Consider the following 24,760-nt stretch of genomic DNA (forward strand, 5'->3'; position numbering starts at 1 on the left):
AAGTGCAACATTGCCCTCTGTGGGATGGAATCAGAACTGCTCAGCTGTCCATCACATGCCCTCTACTGCTAACAGCTAAAGGAATTCTTTCTTTCAAGAGTTTGGGGTCTGTGCTGTTTTTGAAGAAAAATCTGAGTTCTATCCCGGCTTCCATCTACAATTGTTAATGGTCAAGGTGTGCAATATAGCAACGACTGTGAACTTGTTACAACCTACTAGAAAGGCTAGTTTGTGACTTGACTGTTTAATTTACCGAACTGTGTGCATGTAATGTGTGTAGAGTGTTGTGCATTTAAAGTATGTGTTACAGCCGCCTCTAATGGCTAGTCCACATAGGAGATAACTATAACCTACTACTGCTGTCTGCTAATGAAATACTCCTTTAACTCAAGGCAGTGATAGAGGTCTGCACTATGGTGGTGAAAGCCCTGGGTTCTGGTTCAAACCCAGCTGTTGACCACTGGGGAAGAGGGTTGTTACATTTGCTAACTAGGTAACTGCCTGTGAAAAATTACCAACTGGATGCATAACTGTCCATTTGCCTGAATAATTACCTGAAGTGCATGTGCAAGTGAGGTAATTTTTGCACGCATATTAGATGTGCAGTTTTGAAAGCTGTCCCGGTATGCCTGGAAAGTGCTCAGCAAGCTGTGAGCAGAGACGGTGCTCCTTCTCCATGCAGAAGTGCTCCCCTACTCACCTGGATTCTTGTTCTGAACATTCCCCCACCCCCAGGGAAAAACATTTCATTTTTTTATTCTGCATTCCCTATGTGCAGAATACCTGGGAAAGAAAAAGGGACATCTCTGTCCCTCAGGGCCAGCATTTGGAATGCATGAGGCTGGGAGGAAATATAGATCTACCTGCTGCTGGACACAGCTCTCAGGTTCTTTTCCTAGACACCTGAGACTAAAGCTTAATGTTCAAGGCTCTCAGTAGCATTCTGAGCCTGGGGAAGAGCCATTTTCTGGCTTAGCTCACCTTTTCCCTCATACAGGTATTGTATTCACTAGGATAGGCTGAGACTTCCAGGGATATATGATCAAATGAACTGATCGTTCACGGACCTTAATCAAGAGCCCTGTTTGGAGGATCAGTTCCTGATTCCATTGATCTGCAGCCACTGTTAATATTTCAGATCTGCCAAGTGCTGCCTCCATTTTGCATTTTGGGATTAATTTGTAGGCAGTTTTGAAAGTCTCTCCGGCTCATTCGTCTCTCAGTTGTGGTCCCATTAAATTTAGCAGGGCTGGGTGGATGTAACTGGGGCCAGAAATAGACCTCACTCTTAAGACAAAGAAAGTTGCCATGAGACCTACAAAATCATACTTGGAATTGTCTGAAACCTCCTTCATTGATACGGATAATGAGACCATCCAGCATGGCGGTGGCAAGAGGTGCATATCCTGGGTGCCTCACCATGTTCTGTGGCCACAGCAAACACAGTCTGAATCCGAATCGCATGGCATGCCTTTAAATACAAGAAGAAGGAGGTGTTTGGTAAAATTGAGAGTGGTAAATCTGAACCTGACAAAAGGAAAGGCTTTTTCACACAGTGCACAATTAGTCTGTGGCACTCAGTACCACAAGGTATCACTGAAGCCAAGAGTTTAATAGCAGGAGTCCAACAGGGATTAGACATTTGTGTAGCTAGCAACATCCAGAGTTCTATTAGTATATATTAATAATAAACAAAAGTTTTGGTGGAAACATAAACCCATATGCCTCAGGCTTAAATTGGCCACTCACCAGTGGGATTAGGAGGAGACTTTCCCTAAGGGCAGTTTATCCCATAGCTGCCTACTGCAGGGTTTCTAGTACCTTCCTCTGAAGCAGCTGCTGCAGGCCACTGCCAGAGACAGGAGACTGGAGTGGATGGACCGCCAGATGGATCCAGACTGGCAAGTCCTGTGTTTGGACTTGTCAGGGTTGCCTCCCCACTTTGAACTCTAGGGTACAGATGTGGGGACCCGCATGAAAGACCCCCTAAACTTATTTCTACCAGCTTAGGTTAAAACTTCCCCAAGGCACAAATTCTTTGCCCTTGGACAGTAGGCTGCCACCACCAAGTGTTTTAACAAAGAATCAGGGAAAGGACCACTTGGAGTTCCTATTCCTCCAAAATATCCCCCCAAGCCCTTACACTCCCTTTTCTGAGGAGGCTTGAGACTAATATCCTAACCAATTGGTTACAAAGTGATCACAGAACCAAACCCCTGGGTCTTAGGACAATAGAGAAATCAGTCAGGTTCTTAAAAGAAGGATTTTATTTTTAAAAAAAGGTAAAAATAGCCTCTGTAAAATCAGGATGGAAAATAACTTTACAGGGTAACAAAAGATTCAAAAACACAGCAGAACTTCCTCTAGGCTTAGTTTCAAAATTACAAAAAACAGGAATAAACCTCCCTCCAACAAAGGAAAAATTCACAAGCAAAACAAAAGATAATCTAACACGCCTTGCCTGGCTTTTACTTACAATTTTTGTAATATGAGAGACTTTTAGGATGGTTTATAGGAGAAGGAGTTTTCTGACCTGATGCTTCTCTGCTTCCCAAGAGAACACACCAAACAAAGCCTTCCCCCACCAAGATTTGAAAGTATCTTCTTTCCCCATTGGTCCTTTTGGTCAGGTGCCAACCAGGTTATTTGAGCTTCTTAACCCCTTACAGGTAAGGATGAATTCTAGGCTACCCTTAGCTGTATGGTTATGACAGGGCTAAAACCAAAAAACAAGAGTTTTGAACATAGAGAGCCTCATGATTCGAGGTGTAAGCCAACCTCTAACTAAGGGGCATTAGGAAGGAACAGCTTACTCCATAGCTGGACGGTCTCAACCCTCTTCTCTGAAGCATCTAGTATGGGTCACTCTCTGAGACTGGATACTGGACTAGGTGGACCACTGGTCTGATCTGGGCTGGCAATCCCCATGTTCATTGTTCCTTCTGGTACATTCCAAGTCAGCTCTGAATATTTCAAAGATAAGAGCAGAACCCTGGAAATCCTTACAGTCCCCATGTTTTGTACTGATTTGTTGTTGTTCATTTGAGACTTGACTCAACTCAGCCTTCCTGATGGCGTTTTTAAACCACAGAGCTGAATGAAGATGAAATAATCTTTTTATTACTAAAAGAATAAACTAAAATAAAAATGTGGGGGACCCCTCTTAGGTAGATGTCAAGTTGATGTGTATATATGTGCAAGAAGACCAAAAAAAGCCACCATGGCTAAACAACAGAGTAAAAGGGGTAGTTAAGGGACAAAACAACATCTTTTAAAAATTGGAAGTCAGATCCTAGGAGGAAAATAGAAAGAAGCATAAACTCTGGCAAGACAAGTGTAAAAATATAATTCAGCAGGCCAGTAAAGAATGTGAAGAGCAACAACCAAAAGACACAGAAACTAACAGCTAATTTTTTATAAGTACATCAGAAGCAGGAAGCCTTCTAAGCAACCATCAGGGTCACTGGACAATGAAGGTGCTAAAGGAGCACTCAAGGGAACCAAGGCCTTTGTGGGGAAGCTAAATGAATTATGTGCATTGGTGTTCACTGCAGAGGATGTGAGGAAGATTTCCACACCTGAGACATTCTTTTTAGGTGACAAATCTGAAGAAGTGCCCCAGATTGAGCTGTCAGTAGAGGAGGTTTTGGACCAGATTGATAAATCAAACAGTAATAAGTCATCATGACCAGATGGTATTTACCCAACAGTTCTGAAGGAACTCAGATATGAAACTGCAGAACTACTAACAGTGGTGTATAACCTATCACTTAAATCAGCCTCTGTACCAGATGACTGGAGGGTAACTAATATAACAACAATTTTTTTAAAGACTCCAGAGGTGGTCCTGGCAATTACAGTACCAGGCAAATTGGCTGAAACGATAGTAAAGAACAGAGTTATTAGACACATAGATGAACCTGATTTTTGGGGGAAGAGTCAACATGGCTATTGTAAGGGGAAATCATGCCTCTCCAATCTATTGGAATTCTTTGAGGGGGTCAACAAACATGTGGACAAGGGTGATCCAGTAGATAAAGTGTATTTGGAGTTTCAGAAAAGGTCCCTCACCAAAGGCTCTTAAACTAAGCCATCATGGGATAAGAGGGAAGGCTCTCTCTTGGATCAGTAACTGGTTAAAAGACAGGAAACAAAGAAATAAATGGTCATTTTTCACAGTGGCAAGAGATAAATAGCAGGGTCCCCCAAAGATTTGTACTGGAACCTGTGCTGTTCAATGTATTCATAAATGATCTGGAAAAAGGGGTAAACAGAAAGGTGGCAAATTTTGCAAATGATGCAAAATTACTCAAGATAGCTAAGTCCAAAGCTGATTGTGAAGAGATACAAAAGGATCTCACACAGGGATCTCACAAAACTGGGTGACTGGGCAACGAAATGGCAGATGAAATTCAATGTTGATAAATGAAAATTAATGCTCATTGGAAGAGAAAATTCCAACTACATGTATAAAATGATGGGGTCTAAATTAGCTATTACCACTCAAGAAAGAGATCTTGGCGTTATTGTGGATAGTTCTCTGAAAACATCTTCTCAGTGTACAGCAGCAGTCAAAAAAGCTAACAATGTGAGGAACCATTAGGAAAGAGATAGATAATATGCCAGAAAATATCATAATGCCGCTCCATAAATATGTGATATGCCCACACCTTGAATACTGCGTGGCGTTCTGGTCGCCTGATTTCAAAAAAGATAATAGTAGAATTGGAAAACATATAGAGAAGGGCAACAAAAATGAGGAGGGGAAAGGAGCAGCTTCCCTATGAGGAGAGATTGAAAATACTGGGACTGTTCAGCTTGGAAAAGAGACGACTAAGGGGGGACATGACAGAGGTCTATAAAATCATGACTGGTGTGGGGAAAGTGAATCGGGATGTGTTATTTACCCCTTCACATAACACAAGAACCAGGGGTCACCCAATGAAATGAATAGTAAGTTTAAAACAAACAAAAGGAAGGCCTTCTTCACACAACAGTCAACCTGTAGAACTCATTGCCAGGGGATGGTGTGAAGGCCAAAAGTATAGCTGAGTTCCAAGAAGAATTAGGTATGTTCATGGAAGATAGGTCCATCAATGACAATTACCCAAGCTAGTCAGGGACCCAACCCCATCCTTTGGGTCTCTAAACCTCTGACTGCTAGAAGCTGGGACTGGACAATATGGGATGGATCATTCGATAAATTGCCCTGTTCTGTTCATTCCCTCTGAAGCATCTGGCACTAGCCACTGTTAGAAGACAGGATATAGGATACTATTGGTCTGACCCAGTATGGCTGTTCTTGTTCTTATGTTTTTATATTCTATCTTTCTTTGTGTATCGGTACATATGGTCTCAATGGATATGGAGTGGAAGCGGTCCTATTTTGTAGGTCCCCAGTGCTCAGGTTTGTGTTTGTGTACTGGGAGAGTTAATGAGAACAGACTGCCTTTCTTTCCCTCCACTCCCCAATCCCATCTGTTCAAACAAAAGGCTGAAAGGGAGAGAGAGCTGAGACCCTGCTGGTCAAGAGGGGAGGGATAATAACACATATCCTTGGGCTACATTTCAGCACATGCAACCCTTTCATGCTGTGCTAAAGCTTTTATTCAGGCAAGAGAAAGGACTGCTAATTCAGAGTAAGTTGTGTTTTTGTTTTGTTTTGCTTTGTTTTTTTGTAAAGGATGCTTCAGGCCTGGAGGATGCTACATTCCTTTCCATTCACATAACATTTATCAAGCTGGAATATCAAGCAAGGAGTCTAAAACATCATTGTTATAGAAAGAGCCATTGGGGTAGAATGTGCAGGAAGGACAGGGATGGTTTAGAAAGTCAATTTTCACTGTGTTTGCACATGGTACCAGTTCCAGAGCCATGTAATTAAGAACACATCAAAAGGGTGTGAAGGAAGACATATTCCTCCCTACCTTGGGAATTCAGTGGGTACTTTGCAATTCATCGTAACCCCCTTTCACATATTTATCATCATGGTCATGCCAAACAACTCATTTGAACATCAAAACAGCTTTCCCTGGGACTGTTACAGCAAGAGCAAGGAGAGAGATGGCACCTAGAATCCCAAAGCGGAGATAGCGTGCAATAGAAAGAAATAATGCTGGGAGGGTTAGCTGGCTCTCTGGTCTATGCCAGCAGTTACAGAGAAGTCATAATGGTTTGCGGGAGAAAAATGGTCTCAAATGCCATTAGTTTAATGCTTCATAATGTTGTCGTATCTGTTTTAAATGCAATCACAGAACTCAGGGGACACCAAGGATTAAAATAAAAGAGAAGGAAAAGGGTTTCCAGAAATGGAATGATGGTGATCTTTGTAGAATGGGGAAATGAGATTCAGTTATTTCTTTTGTTGAGTATGCAACATACAAGAAATTAACTAATGACAGTGAAGGGACACTCATTGTAAAAATGATTACTCCCTGGTTGTAATAAATAAATAAAAATAATAAAGCCAGAGTGGAATGGAGGGGATGGAGATTTGCAAAACATAAGGCCTAATCCTGCTCCTTTTAGAGGCCAAGAATTAAAAAAATAGGAGCCTAAAGTTAGGCTCCTACGTCCATGTTTATGTATCTGCCGTATTTTCATTTGTTGAGCACCCAACTGCTCCCACTTAAGTTAAAGGGAGCTGTTGGGTGCCCAGTGCTTTTATAATCAAGCAGGTGCATAAATATTAAAGTTGGGCTCCTATTTGTGAAATCTTGGCCACAGTCAATTGCCACTCTCCCATTGATTTTAATGGGAGCACGGTTGGAATCCTAGAAGTCAAAGAAATGTTTTCACAAAATTATTTTAGAAAATGTAACTGAGAGCTGGTGGTTGCTTTGTTTGTTTCAGCTAGAGAAGTAGAGAGATCCAGAAGGTGAAAATGACCAGAAACCAAAAATGAAATTGTTGAGGTTGACCTGTCCATGCCAAGTAATGTGCAAAAAACAAGCAAGCAACAAAAATGGTGAAATGCAAAGGAGATATTTAGAATTCATTTTTAACCAACCTCAGAAGTTATTAACAACACAGGTGTAGGAATCTCCCATATAGGAAATTCTCCACTGCCTGGCATCTTGTGTTGTCATTTACATCTGTGCCTAGTGACTGCAAAGTGGGTGTAAAATGTTGCCAAACCACAGTGTTATACATCAAATTTTTCACAGCTGTAAATAAACAATGTGTGAGGCATGGGAGAATCAGGCCCACCATACTTATCTTGACCATGCTCCTTTAATTTTCATCCTAATGCAAGAGCATAATTATAGTTCCTTCAGATTGCAGAGGCTTACCTAATACAGGAGATTTGTTTTACCAAATGCTTCCTCCTCCCTCTCTCCAAATATAATCAGATGGAGGCTCCATCTAATATGGAAAGTGCACAGGATGGCTCTTGTCTTGTATATCATTCAAATGCAGACCCCATGAGCCTAGGCTTACCATGTGTGTGATTGATATATTATCCCTACATGCCTTAGCTGAATTCATCTGTCAAGCAACCAGGAGAGGTGACTTCTGGGGATTAATGATCTGGTGGGTGATGTGTGGGGGTTGAAAGGAGAAGGGATGAAAGTGGTGATGGTGTAGTGCGGAGTGCACAGAAGGGATAGAGGCCTGGATATTATGGTGAATAGCAATGCCGGTGGATGGATATGCTAAAAAATCCCCTATTGGCTTTCTGTAGCAGCTGCTTTTATAAAATAGTAGTACAGAATTACAGGCCATGCAGGTAGCGATGCCTATAGTTATAGTTGCCTGATATTCCCCACTACAAGACCCTGTTTCCAGTTGGTTATCACTGTGCCAGACTGTAACAGTTTGAGCTGAAATCTTCCACGCCTGGTGATATTTTTGTTTAAAGTTTCAGGTAAAATTGTTCAGCTGTTTCTCAGAACAAGGTTAGGAGGGAAAATACCTTGTTTTGCCCATGTGAAAAATTCCTTAAAATTGTTTTGTTGAACTTTGCTGGGTAGGGTTGCCAATTTTGGTAGGACATATTCCTGGAGGTTTCATCACATGACATAATTTTTAATTTAAGATTCAGCTTTAATTCCTGGAGACTCCAGGACAGTCCTGGAGGGTTGGCAACCCTACTGCTGGGGGGAGGGGAGCGGCGAGGAGATTGCCCTGGTATTAGGAGTGTGATTTTTGCTTAGGGTTATGAGCCACTGAAAATCTCAGTTTGCACATGCTCAGTGGAGACTTGTTAGCACTTGGCACCTAAATTCTCCAAAGATTCTGTCTGCACTGAGCATGCTCCATCACCTCACAGCTCCTGTCAGCCAGCGGAGGGTGTGTGTGCCACCCCACACAGAAGAACTGAACATACCCCTGCCCCAGGGCTGCAGGAATGGGGTGGGACTGTAATGGCTGCTCAAGGCAGGTGGGGGCTGCTATGGCTTCAGGGACTGGGACTGAGAGCACAGGAGCATGTCTCTTCTGTGCTCTCAGTGCTCCCCTGATGACACCTAGGCAACGTGGAGGGAAAGGACTTCACAAGTGGCCACTAACTGTCAGTTCCTCATTTTCTGGATGCCCGACTTGAGACACGGGGGTCTGAATTGCAGAACTGCAGCTGAAGTCAGTGGGAACTCTGCTCTGAACATATAAAGTGATGGAAACATTAAAGGTCTGCCTATACCGCAAAGAAAAACCCGTGGCACTGAGTCACAGAGCCCAGGTCAATTGACTCAGACTTGCGGGACTAAAAATAGCAGTGTAGATGTTCCCACTCAGGCTGGAGCCTTGGCTCTGAGACCCTCCTTCCTCCCCAGCTTTCAGAGCCCAGTCTCCAGCCTGAGCAGGGATGTCTACACTACTATTTTCAGCCCTGCAGCCCAAGCCCTGTGAGCACGAGTCAGCTGACTCAGGCTCTGAGATGTGGTGCCGTGAGTTTTTCTTGGCTGTGTAGGCACACTCTGATATTCTGAAAAGTCAGGCCTGAGATTGCTCAGATTGGGGCCCCCAATTTAGCGGACCCTTTTGACAATGTTGGCTTTTATCTCTGTGCCTCAGTTCCCTCTCTGTAAAACATGGATAATAATAGCACTTCACTGCACCGGGGTGTTGTCAAAATCAATTAATTAACAGCTGTAAATAACTAAGATCCAGCAAGGAGAGCACCATAGAAAAAGAGAGGAATAATTCCATATTCAGAGCAGGGGTTGGATTTCAGTGCTTAATTTGAAATGAAAGAGGTTGCCGCAACTAGGTGCCAGGGCTCAAGCAATTAGTTTTCTTTCATAACTGATGCAGCAAGCCCAGAGGTACCCCAGACAGGGCTCAGCCCCAGCACAAATTCAGCACTGGTTGGATGGTAGGCAGTAAGTAATGCAAGGGGTGACATACACCAAATATGAGGATAACACTCCCCATTCAATTATTGTGATTACTGATTCACTGTGTTGTATGGCTGTGCTTTGTTTTCTGTCTCTCACTGTGGATTGAGTCTCCAAGTGGGAAGATTCCCTGCCGCCCATCTCACTCTCTTCCTCTTTCCATTACTGCCCATTGTGCTAGGCACACACAGACACAGAAAAGACAGTGGTTGCCCCAAAGAGCGTATAGTTGAACCAATTGGAGGGTGGAATATGAGAAGGATTATTAGGCCCATGTTAAAGATGGGTAACTGAGGCATGGATATATTCCCCATTGACTGCAGGACCAAGGGGAGCTAAGGCTTGTTTGTGTTAGTAAACTCAGAAGATGCAACTCAGAGACACACTGGGAGCAATGATGCATAGTAAGGCTGTTCTTATATAGACACTTCCCTGATTGTAACAGTGCTATAGCTTTAAATTGGCAGAAATTCCCCTGCTCAAGGCACTGTTGTTTTCAATGCAATTATCTTTTACCAGGTTTTTCCAGTCCTAACCATCCTTATCTTAATGGGCCTTTCCTTTTAGAAGAAGCATTTCTAGATTGTCGCATAAACTCCATTTCCTTTCACTTTGTTTCATATGTATCTGCATCCAGATTACCGCGACTTGAAAGTACAGTAATTAAATGAGCTTCATCGGAGCAGGAAGGAGATGGATGCTATTAACAACTTGTTTATGCTAAAATGGAGGGCAGGTTTCCCTGTGCTGCTTTACCAATGTGCCTTAACCCTGCCCTGGAGGGACTATATCTGAAGGGAAATGGGGAAGCTTCACCATGCATTTAGTTCTTGGGGTGTCTGCTGAGATTCCCAGTTAGTGCCAATTGTAATGGTGGTTTTATGCCGTGGACACCTGCCTCACTCGGAACTATAGTGAGCCCCACCAACTCATTCCATGCAGGCCATCAACCATACTTCTGAGGGTAATGCATTTCAGACAGTACCAACCAGGGCTGAATTTGAATTGGTTCCACCTGCAGCCTCTCTGCCTTTCAGGGCTTGAATGCTGTGCTCTGCTGTAATAACTGTACGGCTGGTGGGACATCTGCCTTCACAGCTGGATGGCTAGAGAGTGGTGGCTGCTGGCCAGGAACCCAGCTCTTAAGGCAGTGCTGCTGCTAGGAGCAGTGCAGAAGTATGAGTGGAAATACCATACCAGGCCACCCTTACTTCTGCACTGCTGCTGGCAGCGGCACTGACTTCTGGGCTGGGTAACCTGGCCAGCAGCCACCAATCTCCAGCCACCCAGCTCTGAAGGCAGCACAGACGTAAGGGTGGCAGTACCATGGCACCGGTACAATAGCCAGATTTCACGGGGGAGACCAGATTTCATGGTACTTGATGTGTTTTTCATGGCTGTGAATTTGGCAGGGCCATATGCATAACACAAGCCACAGAAATTCCCCCAAATAATTCCTGTTTGAACTACAGCCGATATTTTAGAAAAACATCCAATCTTGATTTAAAAATTGCTAGTGATGGAGAATCTGCCATCACCTTTGGTAAATTGTTCCAATGGTTAATTACCCTCACTGTTAAAAATGTGTGCCTTATTTCCAGTCTGAATTTGTCTAGCTTCAACTTCCAGCCATTGGATCCTGTTATACCTTTCTCTGCTAGATTGAAGAGCCAATTATTAAATATTTATTCCCTGTGTAGGTACTTTTAGATGTGATCAAATTACCCCTTAACCTTCCCTTTATTAAGCTAAATAGACGGAGCTCCTCGATTTCATCACTATAAGGCATGTCTAATACTTTAATCATTCTCCTGGCTCTTCTCTGAACCTTGTTCAATATCTTGAATTATGGGCACCAGAACTGAACACAGTATTCCAGCCGCAGTCTTGCCACTGCCAACTACAGAAGTAAAATGACCTCTCTACTCCTATTCAAGATTCCCCTGTTTATACATCCCAGGATCACATTAGCCCTTTTGGCCACAGCGTCACACTGAGAGCTCATGTTCAGCTGATTATCCACCACAACCCCCAAATCTTTTTCAGAGTCTCTTGCTTTCCAGGATACAGTCCCCCATCCTGCAAGTATGGCCTACATTATTTGTCCTTAGATGTATAACTTTATATTTGGCTGTAGTAAAATGCATATTGGTTGCTTGCGCCCAGCTAATCAATCAGGTAAATTATTAACAAATATGTTACTGACAGGCAGGTAGGCAGAGTTTGGTATTCTCAAAATCATACAGAAAGGAGATTATGAGTGTTTGGAGATCAAGAATGAATTGCAGTTCAGCTGTTCATCGGTGCTTTAGCAGTAACACAGAAGACTATCCAGCGGGACAAGGTTACCTCTAGAGATCTGGGTTCAAATCCTGGGTTTTGTCACAAGGGAAACTGAGCTGGGAAGTCCTGTACCAGTCTGCTGTGTACATGTCACAAAAACATCACACAGTTCAACATATTTGGCGGCCTCTGCTCAGAAGAGACCTGGGAACTGAATTAGTAAGGGTGCTGAAGGTCTGGATGGGGTGCATTGGCAGAGCTGTGTGAGGGGCTCCAGGAATGGAATATCAGGGGAAGTACTGTACAGGTCCCCAGTATAAAGCTGAATAGCAAAGTGTAGGCTTTGAGGAAGAGGGTCTGATGTCCATGTATGGGATGGTGAGTTTTGCCACCCATGTTTATCTCTGAACCAGTGGGCCCGGCGTTTTCTTTGTCTCGTCAAGAAAGAACCTCCCCAAAACTGCTCTTTGATGGACAACACATAACTGTGCAGCAACGGCTGGCTCACATGAGCCACAAAACTTGGGCCTGGATTTCCCAAAGCCTGGAGTGTTCATACTGGGGAGTTCAGTTTAGGCCCAGGTCAGGCTCAGGCTCGCATCCTGCAGTGTCATCCTGAGAGATACCCATCTCTCCAGTGAGGCTATCACCAAATAAAACATGGAAACATAAGGCAGCCCCAGTCTGAGCAGTTTGGAATATTGGGCAGGCTTAGGAGGGACAATTTAGTCCCCTCCACGGCCTGGTGATAGTTCATTTGGCTGTTCTCTTTCTCACATCTTTTCTTTCACTCACATCTTCTCTTTTCCTTTCTCCGTCTTGAGTTCAGTTTGGGGCAAAAGTTTGGTAGGTTTCTATTAGGGAGGAGGCTGACTTAAAACCCTGGATCATCTCCCCACTCTAGAGAGTTCAAAATCCAGGTGTGAATTTTTTAGCTTGAGCCTATCTCTAGGGTTTTTTTATCTGAACCAGTTTACCTGACCCTAGTTTTGTTTTGGACAATTCAGACAAGGTCAGAAACTGTGACAGTAAAAAATAGAATCTACCCCTATAGAATGTAAGGTCTACTGGGAGTTCTGCCTGAGTAAAGAGTCAATAAGAATGTCAGGACTGGATATTTAGGATCAGGTTCTGGTTAGGGCCCAATCACGATTGTGGCCTTTGGGTGCTATTGCATCATCATCATCCTCTCGTTACTCTGCTGTAAATCGCAAGTAACTCTGGTGACATCAGTGGAGCTGCTTTGGATTTACACCTGTGTAACTGGTATCAGAACCTGAACCTTAGTCTTTAGGGGAATAAACCAGTCTTCCCTTGGTCTTCATTTAATTAACTCCATTGATTAATGTTTGCTTCAGCCCCCATTGCTGGATGATGGCAGCAAAATCTGAGAGCTCTCACACTTGGGCCTTGAGACTGCAGCTAGAGGGAAACTACCGTCTGCCAAGGACGCTATTGCTGCTATGTTCAGTATAGATTTGTGGCTATTCCTGTAGGAACTGATTCTTGCAAAGTTTTGAAGCTTGTGTTTAAACCTGGGATGGATCCTGCAGTCCTTTACCAGGCAAAAATCCGATTGATGTCTATTAGAGTTTAGCTTGAGTAGGCACTGAAAGCTTGGTCTTTGCCCACTGTGTCTACACAAGAAAATCCCTCCAAACTCAGCTCTTCCCAAGGTCATAGCCCTGTAGCCCATCTCTGCTCTTTCTTTCTTTCTTTCTTTCTTTCTTTCTTTCTTTCTTTCTTTCTTTCTTTCCTTTTTCCAAACATCACTAAGCCAGATTGTTTATCTGGTTCATAAACCTTTGTTGTCCTTTGGCCCCCGAGGCCGCAGTCTTTCACCACTTGTATGTGCAGGAGGATTTAGAAAGAGAAACGGACAGACAGCTCATTGGAAGAGTAAACTGGGGGTAAAATCAAATCCCTTGTTCTTTGTACTCAGACAGAATGTCCCTCTCTATATGGACACCATTAATATTGTCATCCACTCCCTTCAGCAGTCTTTAATGTCTAATTAATGACTCCCTGTGGCTCCATCCTACATGGCATCAGTCTCCGCCTGATTTGAATTTCCTATAATGACTGCTTGTAATTCCCAAGATGGCTGTTATCTGTGGCCATCCTAAGCATCTTCTCTCCTGTCTCATATACCCCCATCAAGACCCACCCACTCAAACCCTTCCCCTTCCTTATGCTTCACACTACTTTCCCTTCCAGTCTTTATCTCCTGCCCTCTCATATACTTACTCCCACTCACACACCTTCCTCCCTACATCCCTCCCTTCACATACACGTATCTCTCCCTCTCACACATCCCACACCCAACATTCATATATTTACCCCTACACTTCCACCCCTCCACTTCATCCCGCCCTTCACATATACAAATACATACACATACCTCTCCCTCTCCCACATACTCCACCTCTCATTTTACGGAATGGGACACTGTGTGGGTTAAATGACTCGCCCAAGCCCACACAAGAGGTCAGTGGCAGCGCCAGGAAGAGAATCCAGGAACCCTGATGCCCAGGCATGCCTTCTCACCACAAGACAACTCTATTTAAATAAAGCACCCAATCTATGTCCACTTCATTTCGTCATGGGATGATCCCTGTCTCTCCAGAGCTTCTCCCACAGGGTATCAGCCCAAAGGTGGATTAAGGCAGGGTATTTGAATCCTGGGAACCAGATGTAGGTAAGACCTCCCGCAAACTAGTTCCTAGAGAGAAGATTGTGGGGAAGTCACTAGGAAGAAGAGCCTATCATATGGACAGCTGAGGGAAAGTTCAAAGATACGGGGAGCTGAGAGAAGGGCCTGTTGAGTGGCCCAGTTTTGTTTTGGTTTGGGTTTTTCTTGAGGGTGTGTGTGAAAGTTTGGTGGATCTGAGCCCTGTTCAGTTTTAAGCCTGTGCTGTTCAAGCTCAGTATCTGAGTTCATTTCTGTCTCTAATACTGACATTTCTCTCTCAGGTGGCTGCTGCTGCCTATTTTAGGGTGGGGCTGAGGGCTGGTGTACTCATGTTTTCAGGCTCTTATCGGCATCAGGATAATGTTATGCCTTTCTTTTCTGTCATGTGGCATCCTGCCTCCCTCCCCTCCTTTCCTCCCTCTGCCATCTCCCAGAGGAGGCGACAGACGGTCCTGTAATTTGGTTCCATTCGCTCGACTGGAGCAACACCTGCCCCCCTCCCAGGAGACGGGAGGGTCTCATCCCAAACCATACAAGGAGCCAAAGACAAATCTGAGGCCCACATGCAAATAAAACACAGGATAAAACAGCATGGCCATTTTGGACAGAAAGGAGAAATCCAGCACCACGGGAAGAGGCAGGGGAAACAAAAACTGCAGGAGAGTGCCTTTTTCTTTTGGGGTGATTGTTATTGTGGTTAGTGAGCTTTCCTCCCTTAGAGAATAAACCAAGAATATTGAAAAATAATGGCTGATATTAGATTATATCGATCCACACTAAAAGGGCTAGGTTACTTGGGTTACAGGATAGATAGATAGATAAGATAGGTTTCAGAGTAACAGCCGTCTTAGTCTGTATTCGCAAAAAGAAAAGGAGGACTTGTGGCACTTTAGAGACTAACCAATTTATTTGAGCATAAGCTTTCGTGAGCTACAGCTCACTTCATTGGATGTAGCTCACGAAAGCTTATGCTCAAATAAATTGGTTAGTCTCTAAGGTGCCACAAATACTCCTGTTCTTTTTATAGATAAGATAGATTCCAAGGCCAGAAGAGACCACTGCAATCATCTAGTCTGACCCACTGTATGACATAGGCCATAGAACTTCCCCCAAATAATTGCCAGATCAGATCTTTTAGTAAAACGTCCAATCTTGATTTAAAAATTGTCAGTGATGGAGACTCCAACAGGATCCTCGATAAGTTGACCCATGGTTAATTACTCCCGCTGTTAAAAATGTATGCCTTATTTCAAATATGACATACATAGCTAGATAGATAAACTTGGGTATTTCTTCATAACAATACACTGAAAAAGTGCCATTTCTTTGTTGAAACTCACACACAAAAAATAGAAAATCATTTCCTTCCCCCGTTGGTAGGAATAATGCAAGATATCAAATTACTTCAAACGCCCGCACTGTTTCCCCCATTCTGAGCACTGGCTACATAACATTATCCAACCTGACGGTGCTATTTCTTGGTCAGTAACTAAGCTATTTATGAATAAACATAGCATGTACCATGCTTAAAAGTTAGAGGCATGTTTCATGTCCGGAAACAGTTTACCTCATGTATGACTGTCTGTTAGCAGTGTAACTCATGTCTGCATGTTTTGTAGAATGCGCTATGCTCCTGACCCTGCAATCTTTTATGCGCATGAGCATTATACACTGCACAGTGCATATGTAAAGAGCCCTTACTCATGCAAATTGGCCCTTAGAAATGAGTAAGCTTACCTGTGTAAGTGACACTTGCGGATAAAGTGGTGTAGATTTGTGCCCTATATCTTTATGTTAGCCCATGGTCTGTGTGCAGGAGTTTGATCTCTGTCATTGTGTTAGTGGCAGGATCCATTTCTGTGTTTCATTGGAATGCCTTGTGTTTGCATGTTTTTTGCATGCTTCATGTCTGATGTTATTCATGTGCACTTGTCAATATATTAGCACAGCATTCTATGTCATATATTGGAAGTACCATGCCCCATTGCTATGTTAGTGATATGTCTTATCTCTTTATATTAATGGTATGCTGGATATCTGTTAGTGAAATGCCCCAGGTTTGTACATTGGAGGCATTTCTGATTTCTGTATGTTAGTGGTATTTTCCAGGTCTCTGTCTTATACTTTATATCAGTATTAATTAGAGAAGGACCTGAGCCATGTTGTTCAGGGCCAGATTTAGGTCTGGATTCAGAACTAAACTTTCCCAAGTTTTGAGCATGTTCATATCCATGGTTGCAGTGTGGGCTCATGTCTAACATTAAATGCAAAAAAACACATTAGTGCAACATTAAGGATACAGGTTTAAACATTAAAAAGTCAGCACTATTCATTTTAAGTTTGCACTCTGCCTGCTGGTCAGCTTGCACAAAATGATATAGTCCTTAACATGTGACCACATCCTGTAAGTCAAATAATAATATATTTTGCTACTAACTTAGGTACAGTGTATCCAAGATAACCTATGAGCTGTGGATGGTATCTGTCTCATAAGGCATAAGCACAAGGGGGTAGAGTTAAGGTTGTTTATTTGATCTTCATTTTGGCATTTCCTGGCTTTTGCATGCTTAACCATGAAGACTTCACGTTGCACTAACTTTGTTTCTTGTGTTTATTTCCTCAATGATGATGATTTTTATTTTTAAGAAAAAGAAAGAAGTGGGGAGCAAAAGACTTAGTTTTTTATAATTAACTGGCATCAGCCATCAAATGACAACTGGAATTTACCAATGTCAGTAGAAAAAGTCACACTTAGGATTTGATCCCGTTACTACCCCTCACCCCCTATTGACTTCAGTTAAAGCAGGAGCTGGTCCACTTAGAGGCACCAGTCAGCCAAGGACTGATTTCTGTATGTTAGTACTGCAGCCTATTTATACTGGTGGACTTACTACTGATTTACACCTGTGTAACTGAGAGTAGAATCTGGCCCTAATATGCATTTCCACACTTGTATACAGACATTGTAAGTCTGTGTGAATTAAGGTAGTGCCAGGGCTTGCTGAATGTAAATGTTCATAACTTCAGATCTGCTCAGTCAATTGTCATCATACTCGGCATAACGTATAAATCTCTGTGTGGTCTACATGAAACAAGCCAGATTTGAAGAAAACTGGAGCAAAAGTTTTAAAATTACATGATCATTTAAAGTTGTAACATTTTGAAAAGGGCGCATCTGGCTGCAATATCTGTATATGCTGCACAGTGCATATGAAAGTATGCACCTTTAGAGTTAACATCATCTACTGTACCTTCTCCATGTACAGTTTTTCAGCTGGTCAGGACTGTGGTTAATCAAAAAAAAAAATTTTTTTTCAAACTAAGTAAAGCCTCTATTCATCAGTGAAGATTGTGGGCCTGATGATGGACACCATTACTATGGTGAAGGTTAAAGATGTGTCCCATAGTCAATGGGACTACTCATAGTGTACAGCACTGCAGGTAAAATGCACCCCATGCAGAGGAGCCAGACAAGGGCTTAATTGTCAGTTAAGTGGTGCTTAGGCCTTGCTGGTCCCCTGCACAGTGTGATTTTCACCCTGGTAATATACCTTTACAAGATCAGGTCTACATTAATGCCGTGTTTCAATTATCAGTCATTTTAGCTGTAGCCCTGTCCAAATAAGTGGGGTTGGAGTTTTTATAAACAAGAAAAGTGTATTTTTATTTCACTGCATCCAAATCAGAACTAGCAGAAGGGATTTTAATTAAACTTAAAAAACCCAAACACCTCACAGTCAGGCAGGGACAAAGCATGTAAAATACCAGCCACGTAGATGAATGTGTCAGAAACAATTTGTAAAAATAGGTGATTCTAAAGGTTTGATTTGACTTCACAGCCTGAACTTTAAAGTGTGCTACCAGATGCCCAGTGGAATGAGCAGGGGATGAAAGAAATGTCCTGCAGCTCATACACAGTTAGGCCCCGATCCTGCAACTGAATCTGTTGAGCCCAGTTGTAGGATCAGGGCCTTATGTGAGGAATTTCTTTATTATCAGATAAATTATGATCTTTAGCATCAGACAGCAACTGTCCATTTTTGTGCAACCTGTTGAGATTCTTTCATAGACAACTTTAGAAGGCTTCAAAAATCTCATGCAAATACTGGCTGTACATCCTTTCTAATTTCCATCTTATGGAAAAATCAAAGAAAAATAATTAGGAAAAACCAGCTTTATTTGATACTTTTATTTATATGCAAAACAGCGCACCATTCATGAGAGATATGAAAAACGCATCAGATAGAAACCAGATTTATCTATTTTCACTACAAAATATTGCATTATATAAAGCAACAGAGACACACAAAAAAACCCTGAAAAAGATTAAAATCTTTGGATCGCAGACTTCTTTTTTCTTTTTTTGTCTCTAAAACGCGCTCCTTGTTTTGAGAGATTCACAGCAGAGAACATGAAACATATTCAGGTTATAGAATTTTTTTGGTTGTTACAAAGGAAAGTAGTCCTGGATTTTTTTTTTATTTTTATTTTTATTTCTTTCTTTTCTTTTCTTTTTTTTAGGAAAAAAGTCATTTCCTAAAAAAATACCACACACATACATACACACGCACACACACACACACACACGCACACACACACACAGACAAAAAAACTACTTCTCTTATAAACTGTTTGTAAAGTACTTTTCAGACATAACTATAGTTCAGAATAACAACAAGTATTTTAAAAAAAAAACAACCTCTAGTGAAGTGCTAGTGTTGATCCCACACAAAAAAGAAAAATCCTTCAAGAACAAATGTCTTAATATATAAAATATACTTAGAAACAGGGCGGAAGGGAAGGTTGTCATATACAAGTGCAATATAACTGGAGCAAAAAACAAATAACCACTGTATTGATCCCAACAAACACTTGAAAAGTTAGACATAATATTCCACAGGAGAAAGTGTAAACACTCGACTATATAAACCAATTGGCACAAAGTATCCAAAGTAAAATTGTCACCACTCAGAAAAATAAATAGGTCTTGAAAAAAATAAATAGTCTACTCCTTCTAACATAAATAAAAAATAGTTATTTTTAACTGCACCCATGGGTCACATGTTTAAGGTCACAAGTAGATGTTTTTGGATATATAAAGGGGCACTTGACAACCTGAAAAACAATCTGATTTTACATTTTCCTTCTAAAACTGGACTTTCTATATGTGTATCACCAAACTGCTCTTCCACCTTGTGGTATAGGTGGGAAAAGATTTTTAAAAAGAAAACCTTGCAAAATATTCAGTCTATTTTTATATACCCCCAGAAGACTTTGGAAATGCATCTGCCCTTTCCCTTTTTATGTTCTTTATAGCTTCCTTTTACCCTGTGAGTCTTTAATGTCCTCATTCAGCAAAGCACTTAAGCTTGCAGAACTTAGGGCCGTTTTAAAGTCCCCTTGACCTGGCAAGTGCTTAAGTGCTTTGCTGAATTGGAGGCTAATTGTAGAAGTTCTCGTGTGAAAAACAAACTGGTCTCTTGCGTTTTGTGTAGGGCACTGTGCGATTGTCCGGGAGGAGAAATAAAAAAGTCTCTAATTTCGGAGCTTTTGGCCCCTAGAGCCATGACAGCTCTGAGCTCTCCTTCAGTAAGAAAGGGAGGACAATGAAATGTTACCTGCGAAGTCTGGAGTGATTTCCAAAGGAAAACTAGCCGTGCAGGAGACAGCGAGTTGGTCTATTGACATGAACGGTCTTGGCTGGTTATCAGGCCCTACAGAAAACGCAGATGCATCTGCAATGTCTGACCCGGAGGACTCTGGGGAACCCCGCAAAGCTGTCCCGAAAGAGTCAGATCCACCCCCGGGGCCGCCAGGAAGGGCTCAGAGGGCCCCTCCCGTCCCCAGGTGGAATATGTTGCAAGTGTCTCCCCTTGTCAGTATCGCCTCCCGGCAGTGCGCGTCGCCTCCGTCCCCGCCAGCCGAGCTCCCGCGGTCCCTCTCTGCCGCGGCCCAGCCCCTACACGTCCAGCACGTGGTTGAGATAGGAGATGTAGCAGATGGCCAGGCGCAGGATCTCGATCTTGGAGAGTTTTTTGTCCGGGGGCAGGGTGGGCAGCAGTTTGCGCAGCTCGGCGAAGGCCAGGTTGAAGGCTTCCACCCGGATCCGCTCGCGGGTGGCGTGGGCCGAGCGGTACTTGGCCGTGGCCCTCCTCCGGCGCCGCTTCTCCTCGCGGCTCAGCTGCTGGGGGTGCAGGGCCGCCCGGCCGCCCCCCTTGCCCTCCCCGCCGCCCTCCTCCACCGGCTCCGGGTCCGAGACGCAGCAGCCCAGCAGCCCCTTGGCGTCGGTCCCCGCCAGGGACTCCGGGTCCGAGGGAGCCGAGGAGGGGTGATCGGAATCCGCCGCTTGGTCCGGGCTGAGCATCATTTTGGTGGGGTGGGGAAATGAGCCTTCAGTGACACGGGAAGGGGAGGGGGGAGGGGGCAGGGGAAGGAGGGAGGCACAAAATAGAAAAGTCCACACTGTTACTGTGCAAGCCGACCGGCAAAGCCCCTTTCCCCTGGGCCCGGCCCAGCCCCTCCCAGCTAGCGGAGCTCATCCGCCGGTACCAATCCGGGCTGGAATTACACTCCCTGGCCCTGAAGATGCCAAATCGGAGCGCCAAGGGGAGTCAGGGAGGGTGCCCTCCGCTATGGGGAGAGCAAGCCGGCAATCGCCTCCCAGATCAGGACACGGGGCCGCATTCTGCTCCTGACACGCGCGGGTGTAACCCTGGGGGAGTCGTTCTAGCCAAGGCAAGGGAGTGACTCCAGATTGACACCATTGCAAGGGAGAACAATTTGGCCCAAGGAGAAAGAAACACCAGATCAAACCAGGAGACCGGCTAGAGATAGGGCCTGTTGACAACAACGAGACAACAATGTGTTTGGGCACAAAGGCAGGTTGGGTATAACCAGACTAGACTAGGGTTTGATTTTGCTCTCACTTGCGTCAGTTTTAGCTTTGTGTCATTGACTTCAGTGGAGTTACTCCGGAGCAGAACCATGCCCTCTAGCCTCTGATTATATCTCCCTTTACCTGGCTTTGAAAAACAACATTACATAATAATAATAATAATAATTAATAATAGTAATTAATTAATAATAATTACCAATGTCCTTCCCCTTGCCTGAGCCTCCTCCCTACTTCTCCCAAGGGTTTGTAAATCCCAACTAACTGGTTCTAAACAAAACAACCCCCATCTCAGTAAAATAGAAAGGATACAAAAGATAAATATTATATCTTACCTAGGTTATAACAGGGAGATTTCTATAGAGGAAACTCAAATCCATTTTTTTTATTACGTGGAAAGGGTTACTACCAATGATCGTAGGAATAATAATAACAACAATAAACCATACTGCATAATTTACAATCTAACATCTGTCAACAGCTTTTACAGAATATTCTTCCTCTGATCATTTCCCTAGTTTGTTTGCTTGTGGAAACAGGCCCAGGGAGCAATAACAAAATAAAATAAGAATAAAACAATAATTCAGCTACTCTCCAAATATTAAATAGATTTTTCATTTCTAAATACAGTATTTCCCCTCTACCAATTGTCTGTTAAACTTTTTTTTTGCTTAACCCGGAAATGGAATCCAATAAGGATTTGATGGCTTAAAATAGAAAGAAATATAGCTCAAGACCCTTTAACCATAACAAGGCCAGCGTGGAAGTATTGGGGAGATACAATCAAACCTATAGGATCTAATGTAGCTCCTCTATTCTATTCTTCGTATAATGCAGAGCTGCTTTCTCATGCTAATTTTCTTGAATCTGTAGCGTCAGAGTAACTGATTGGATGGGGATATTTCTGGGTTCCAGGTTATTAAAGATGGTTTAAAAAAAAACTTTCACATTTCTTTTCATTCTCTCTCTCTCCCCCTCCTTCTAAAATATATAAATAAATGACTGAATTTAGACGTGCCTTTCAAAAGAAAATTGAATCGTATCTTCTTGCAGCTTCACAGAACACCATCTGTCATGTAGACAGCAATACAAATCCAGGAACTCATATGGACATGCCGGCATGTAATAAAACAATACATCAGGCAACTAGAGAATAACCCTGGACACAAATGTGGGGTGGGGGAGGGAGGAGGGAATACATCAACCTACCACAAAAATTAGGATTACAAAGTTTTTCAGTGTAAAGTTTATGATCTCAACTACAGTACTGTGGGCATTTAATGATTTATTATTATTATTTCTTATTATTATTACTCAGAACCAGTTTGCAAAAAAAAAAAATAATCTTCAAAATGAAAGACTGTATGATTCCGAGCGCATTAAAGATTTGAAATAAAATAATCATGATAATTAATAATAAAGGATGGGGGGTCAGGTAAGCTTCCACCCTGTTTGAAATGCTTTTCACACTGAGGAGCTTCCTGAGAGGAAAAGCTGAGTGGGAATTCAGAGTCTAAAACCCACTTCCCTCTGTATCTAGTTGTTTTATTACAACACATCCACACGGATTAAAAGTCTATCAATATGCCGGCGAATGTGTCAAGAAAACAAACAGTGGAACTGCAGGAAGCTGTGTAGGGAGCAAAGGAAACAAACATGAAGCGATTACAAAAAAGAAACAGGGGGGAAAGAAAAACAGCAAGATTTCTTCATTTAGAAGAGACTTGGGGACCACTAGAACTTTCCGAATTGCTTATTGCTGTTTTAAAATGCTGATGACTTTACTAATGAGGTTCTGAAAGCAAGAATACAAAACAAAATAACAAGCCACTACGCAGGTTAAATATCAGCGATCTTCTGAAAAATAGGAATAGCGCCTTTCAGCTGAGAGGTTGATTTGAAAGAAGGGATAGATAAATAGCTTTCGAAATTTACAGCGTGGCAACATATAAAACGGGAAATTATAGCGTTAGTTATCGGAGAAAGTTGCTGTAAGGTTTGTCCATACAGCGTGTTGAATTCCCTTCCTTTACGATCAGGGTTGATCTCAAACAATATCCAGCGCCTATGTTGGCAATCTGAACAAAGAGAGAGATTTCAAATAAAACGATTCCAATTTCACCTGCAAAAGAATATTAGTTAAAGAGCGCTTACCTTGCCTGAGTCTTTGCAACAATCTTTCTTAAAGCCCCCTTTCCCACACCCTGGTGCTTTTACAGTTCGAAACTCCAGGAGAGGAACATTAAAAAGAAAAAGAAAAATTCAGAATCAAAAATAAATTAAAAGCAGCGAGTTGTTCTGTTTGAATTGGAAAAGGCAGATCTCATTCCTTGTGATGGCCTCGCAGGTCCAGAAATGGAAGATGTTATCTAATTTTTGGAGAGTATAAATAACAACGTAGGTAATTTAAGACGAGTTAGAGATACATTTTCCCACCAGAGTCTTTTTTTCTCCCAGAGATCTAGAATATATCAGTAGCCGGTGTGTTTGGTGTGTGTGTGTGTGTGTGTGTGTGTGTGTGTGTGTGTGAGGATGTGTTGAAAAGTGCTGTTTTCCCCTTCTCTTCCTCCTCCCAGGTCTCGATAAATAACAAAAGAGATGCAGAGATAAACACAATCAAGATATTTCCCCCCCTCTCCTTCCTAATAGCAGCACAATCGATAAAGATGATGGTCGGGATAAGATTCAATTTATGTTGTACTCCTCGGCTTACCCCTGTAAAGAGAAAATGCCATGCAGGTCTCTGATATGATCTGGCTCAGAAGTGAGATTGTTCTGTAGAGATAGGCTTTGTTCAGCTGATGTCTCTTCTATTCCCAGGCACACAATACTGTAAATCAGGAATAATGATGCGTCCCCTTCTTCTTTTTATGTATGTATTTATTTACTAGGGTGCAGGGAAATAAATGTTTAGTTTTCTTCCAGTCCTTGAAGATCAGATTTAAAATATACCCCGTATCCTTCTGTCCCAACTCCTTCTTTATCTCTTTTATTTATACATGCATATAAACCATTGCCAGTGGCTTGGAAATGCTGCAAGAGATGATGTTGGTGAAAAAGTGCAAGTCCTCCGTGTAGTGACAGCGAAGCAAAGAAAAGCTGGGGAAGGTGGCAGAGGGAGAGAAACTGAGATGCTGTGGATTCTCTCCTGGTACCAAAGGGTTGAGCCTGGAGATGGTGGAAGAGATAAAGGCATAGGGAAAGAGGGATGGCATCCCCCCCCTCACTTAAATTGATATTTAATGGGAAATCCTATTGGACAGAAACCTGGACACGTGTCGCTTAATTGGACTTGACATCTGTCACAGTGTGGGAGTTTTCACAGCCCAAATATTTTCAGCAGAGCAGAATTCTCACTGAATCGGTGCCACAAATTATAACAGTCGAAAGCAGCCCGTGATAGAAACCGTAGCCTCTGGATATGCAGGCTATGGCCATGTTTGCTCCCTCGCGCCCAAACTATTGGCTACCCACTCGTCTAGAAAAATACCACTGGCATTGTGCATGGAAGTTAATAAAGAAGCTTTAGACACCAATCTGCATTATATACATTAT

At 42.7% G+C, this 24,760-nt stretch overlaps 1 protein-coding gene across 3 annotated transcripts; it reads right to left on the minus strand.

The window, feature by feature from the left end:
- Window positions 1-18,487: 18,487 nt before the first annotated feature.
- On the minus strand, window positions 18,488-24,396 carry NHLH2 (nescient helix-loop-helix 2). 3 transcript variants are annotated; one of them, XM_048818479.2, is made up of 3 exons: window positions 23,919-24,396; window positions 23,360-23,431; window positions 18,488-20,703 (listed from the first exon to the last, which is right to left on the minus strand). In XM_048818479.2, the coding sequence occupies exon 3, from the start codon at window positions 20,678-20,680 to the stop codon at window positions 20,273-20,275; it is 408 nt and encodes a 135-aa protein (XP_048674436.1). In that variant the 5' UTR covers window positions 20,681-20,703; window positions 23,360-23,431; window positions 23,919-24,396; the 3' UTR covers window positions 18,488-20,272. The 3 variants fall into 3 exon arrangements, with proteins under 3 accessions (XP_048674436.1, XP_048674425.1, XP_048674414.1); XM_048818468.2 differs by having other exon boundaries at window positions 23,360-23,574; XM_048818457.2 differs by having other exon boundaries at window positions 23,360-24,396.
- Window positions 24,397-24,760: the final 364 nt, after the last annotated feature.

This window comes from Caretta caretta, chromosome 1 (genome assembly GCF_965140235.1).
Source record: "Caretta caretta isolate rCarCar2 chromosome 1, rCarCar1.hap1, whole genome shotgun sequence".
NCBI lineage: Eukaryota > Metazoa > Chordata > Testudines > Cheloniidae > Caretta > Caretta caretta.

Bases quoted from the DNA above. Each gene is read 5' to 3' on its own strand.
- NHLH2 (XM_048818479.2), bottom strand. From the start codon at position 20,680: ATGATGCTCAGCCCGGACCAAGCGGCGGATTCCGATCACCCCTCCTCG.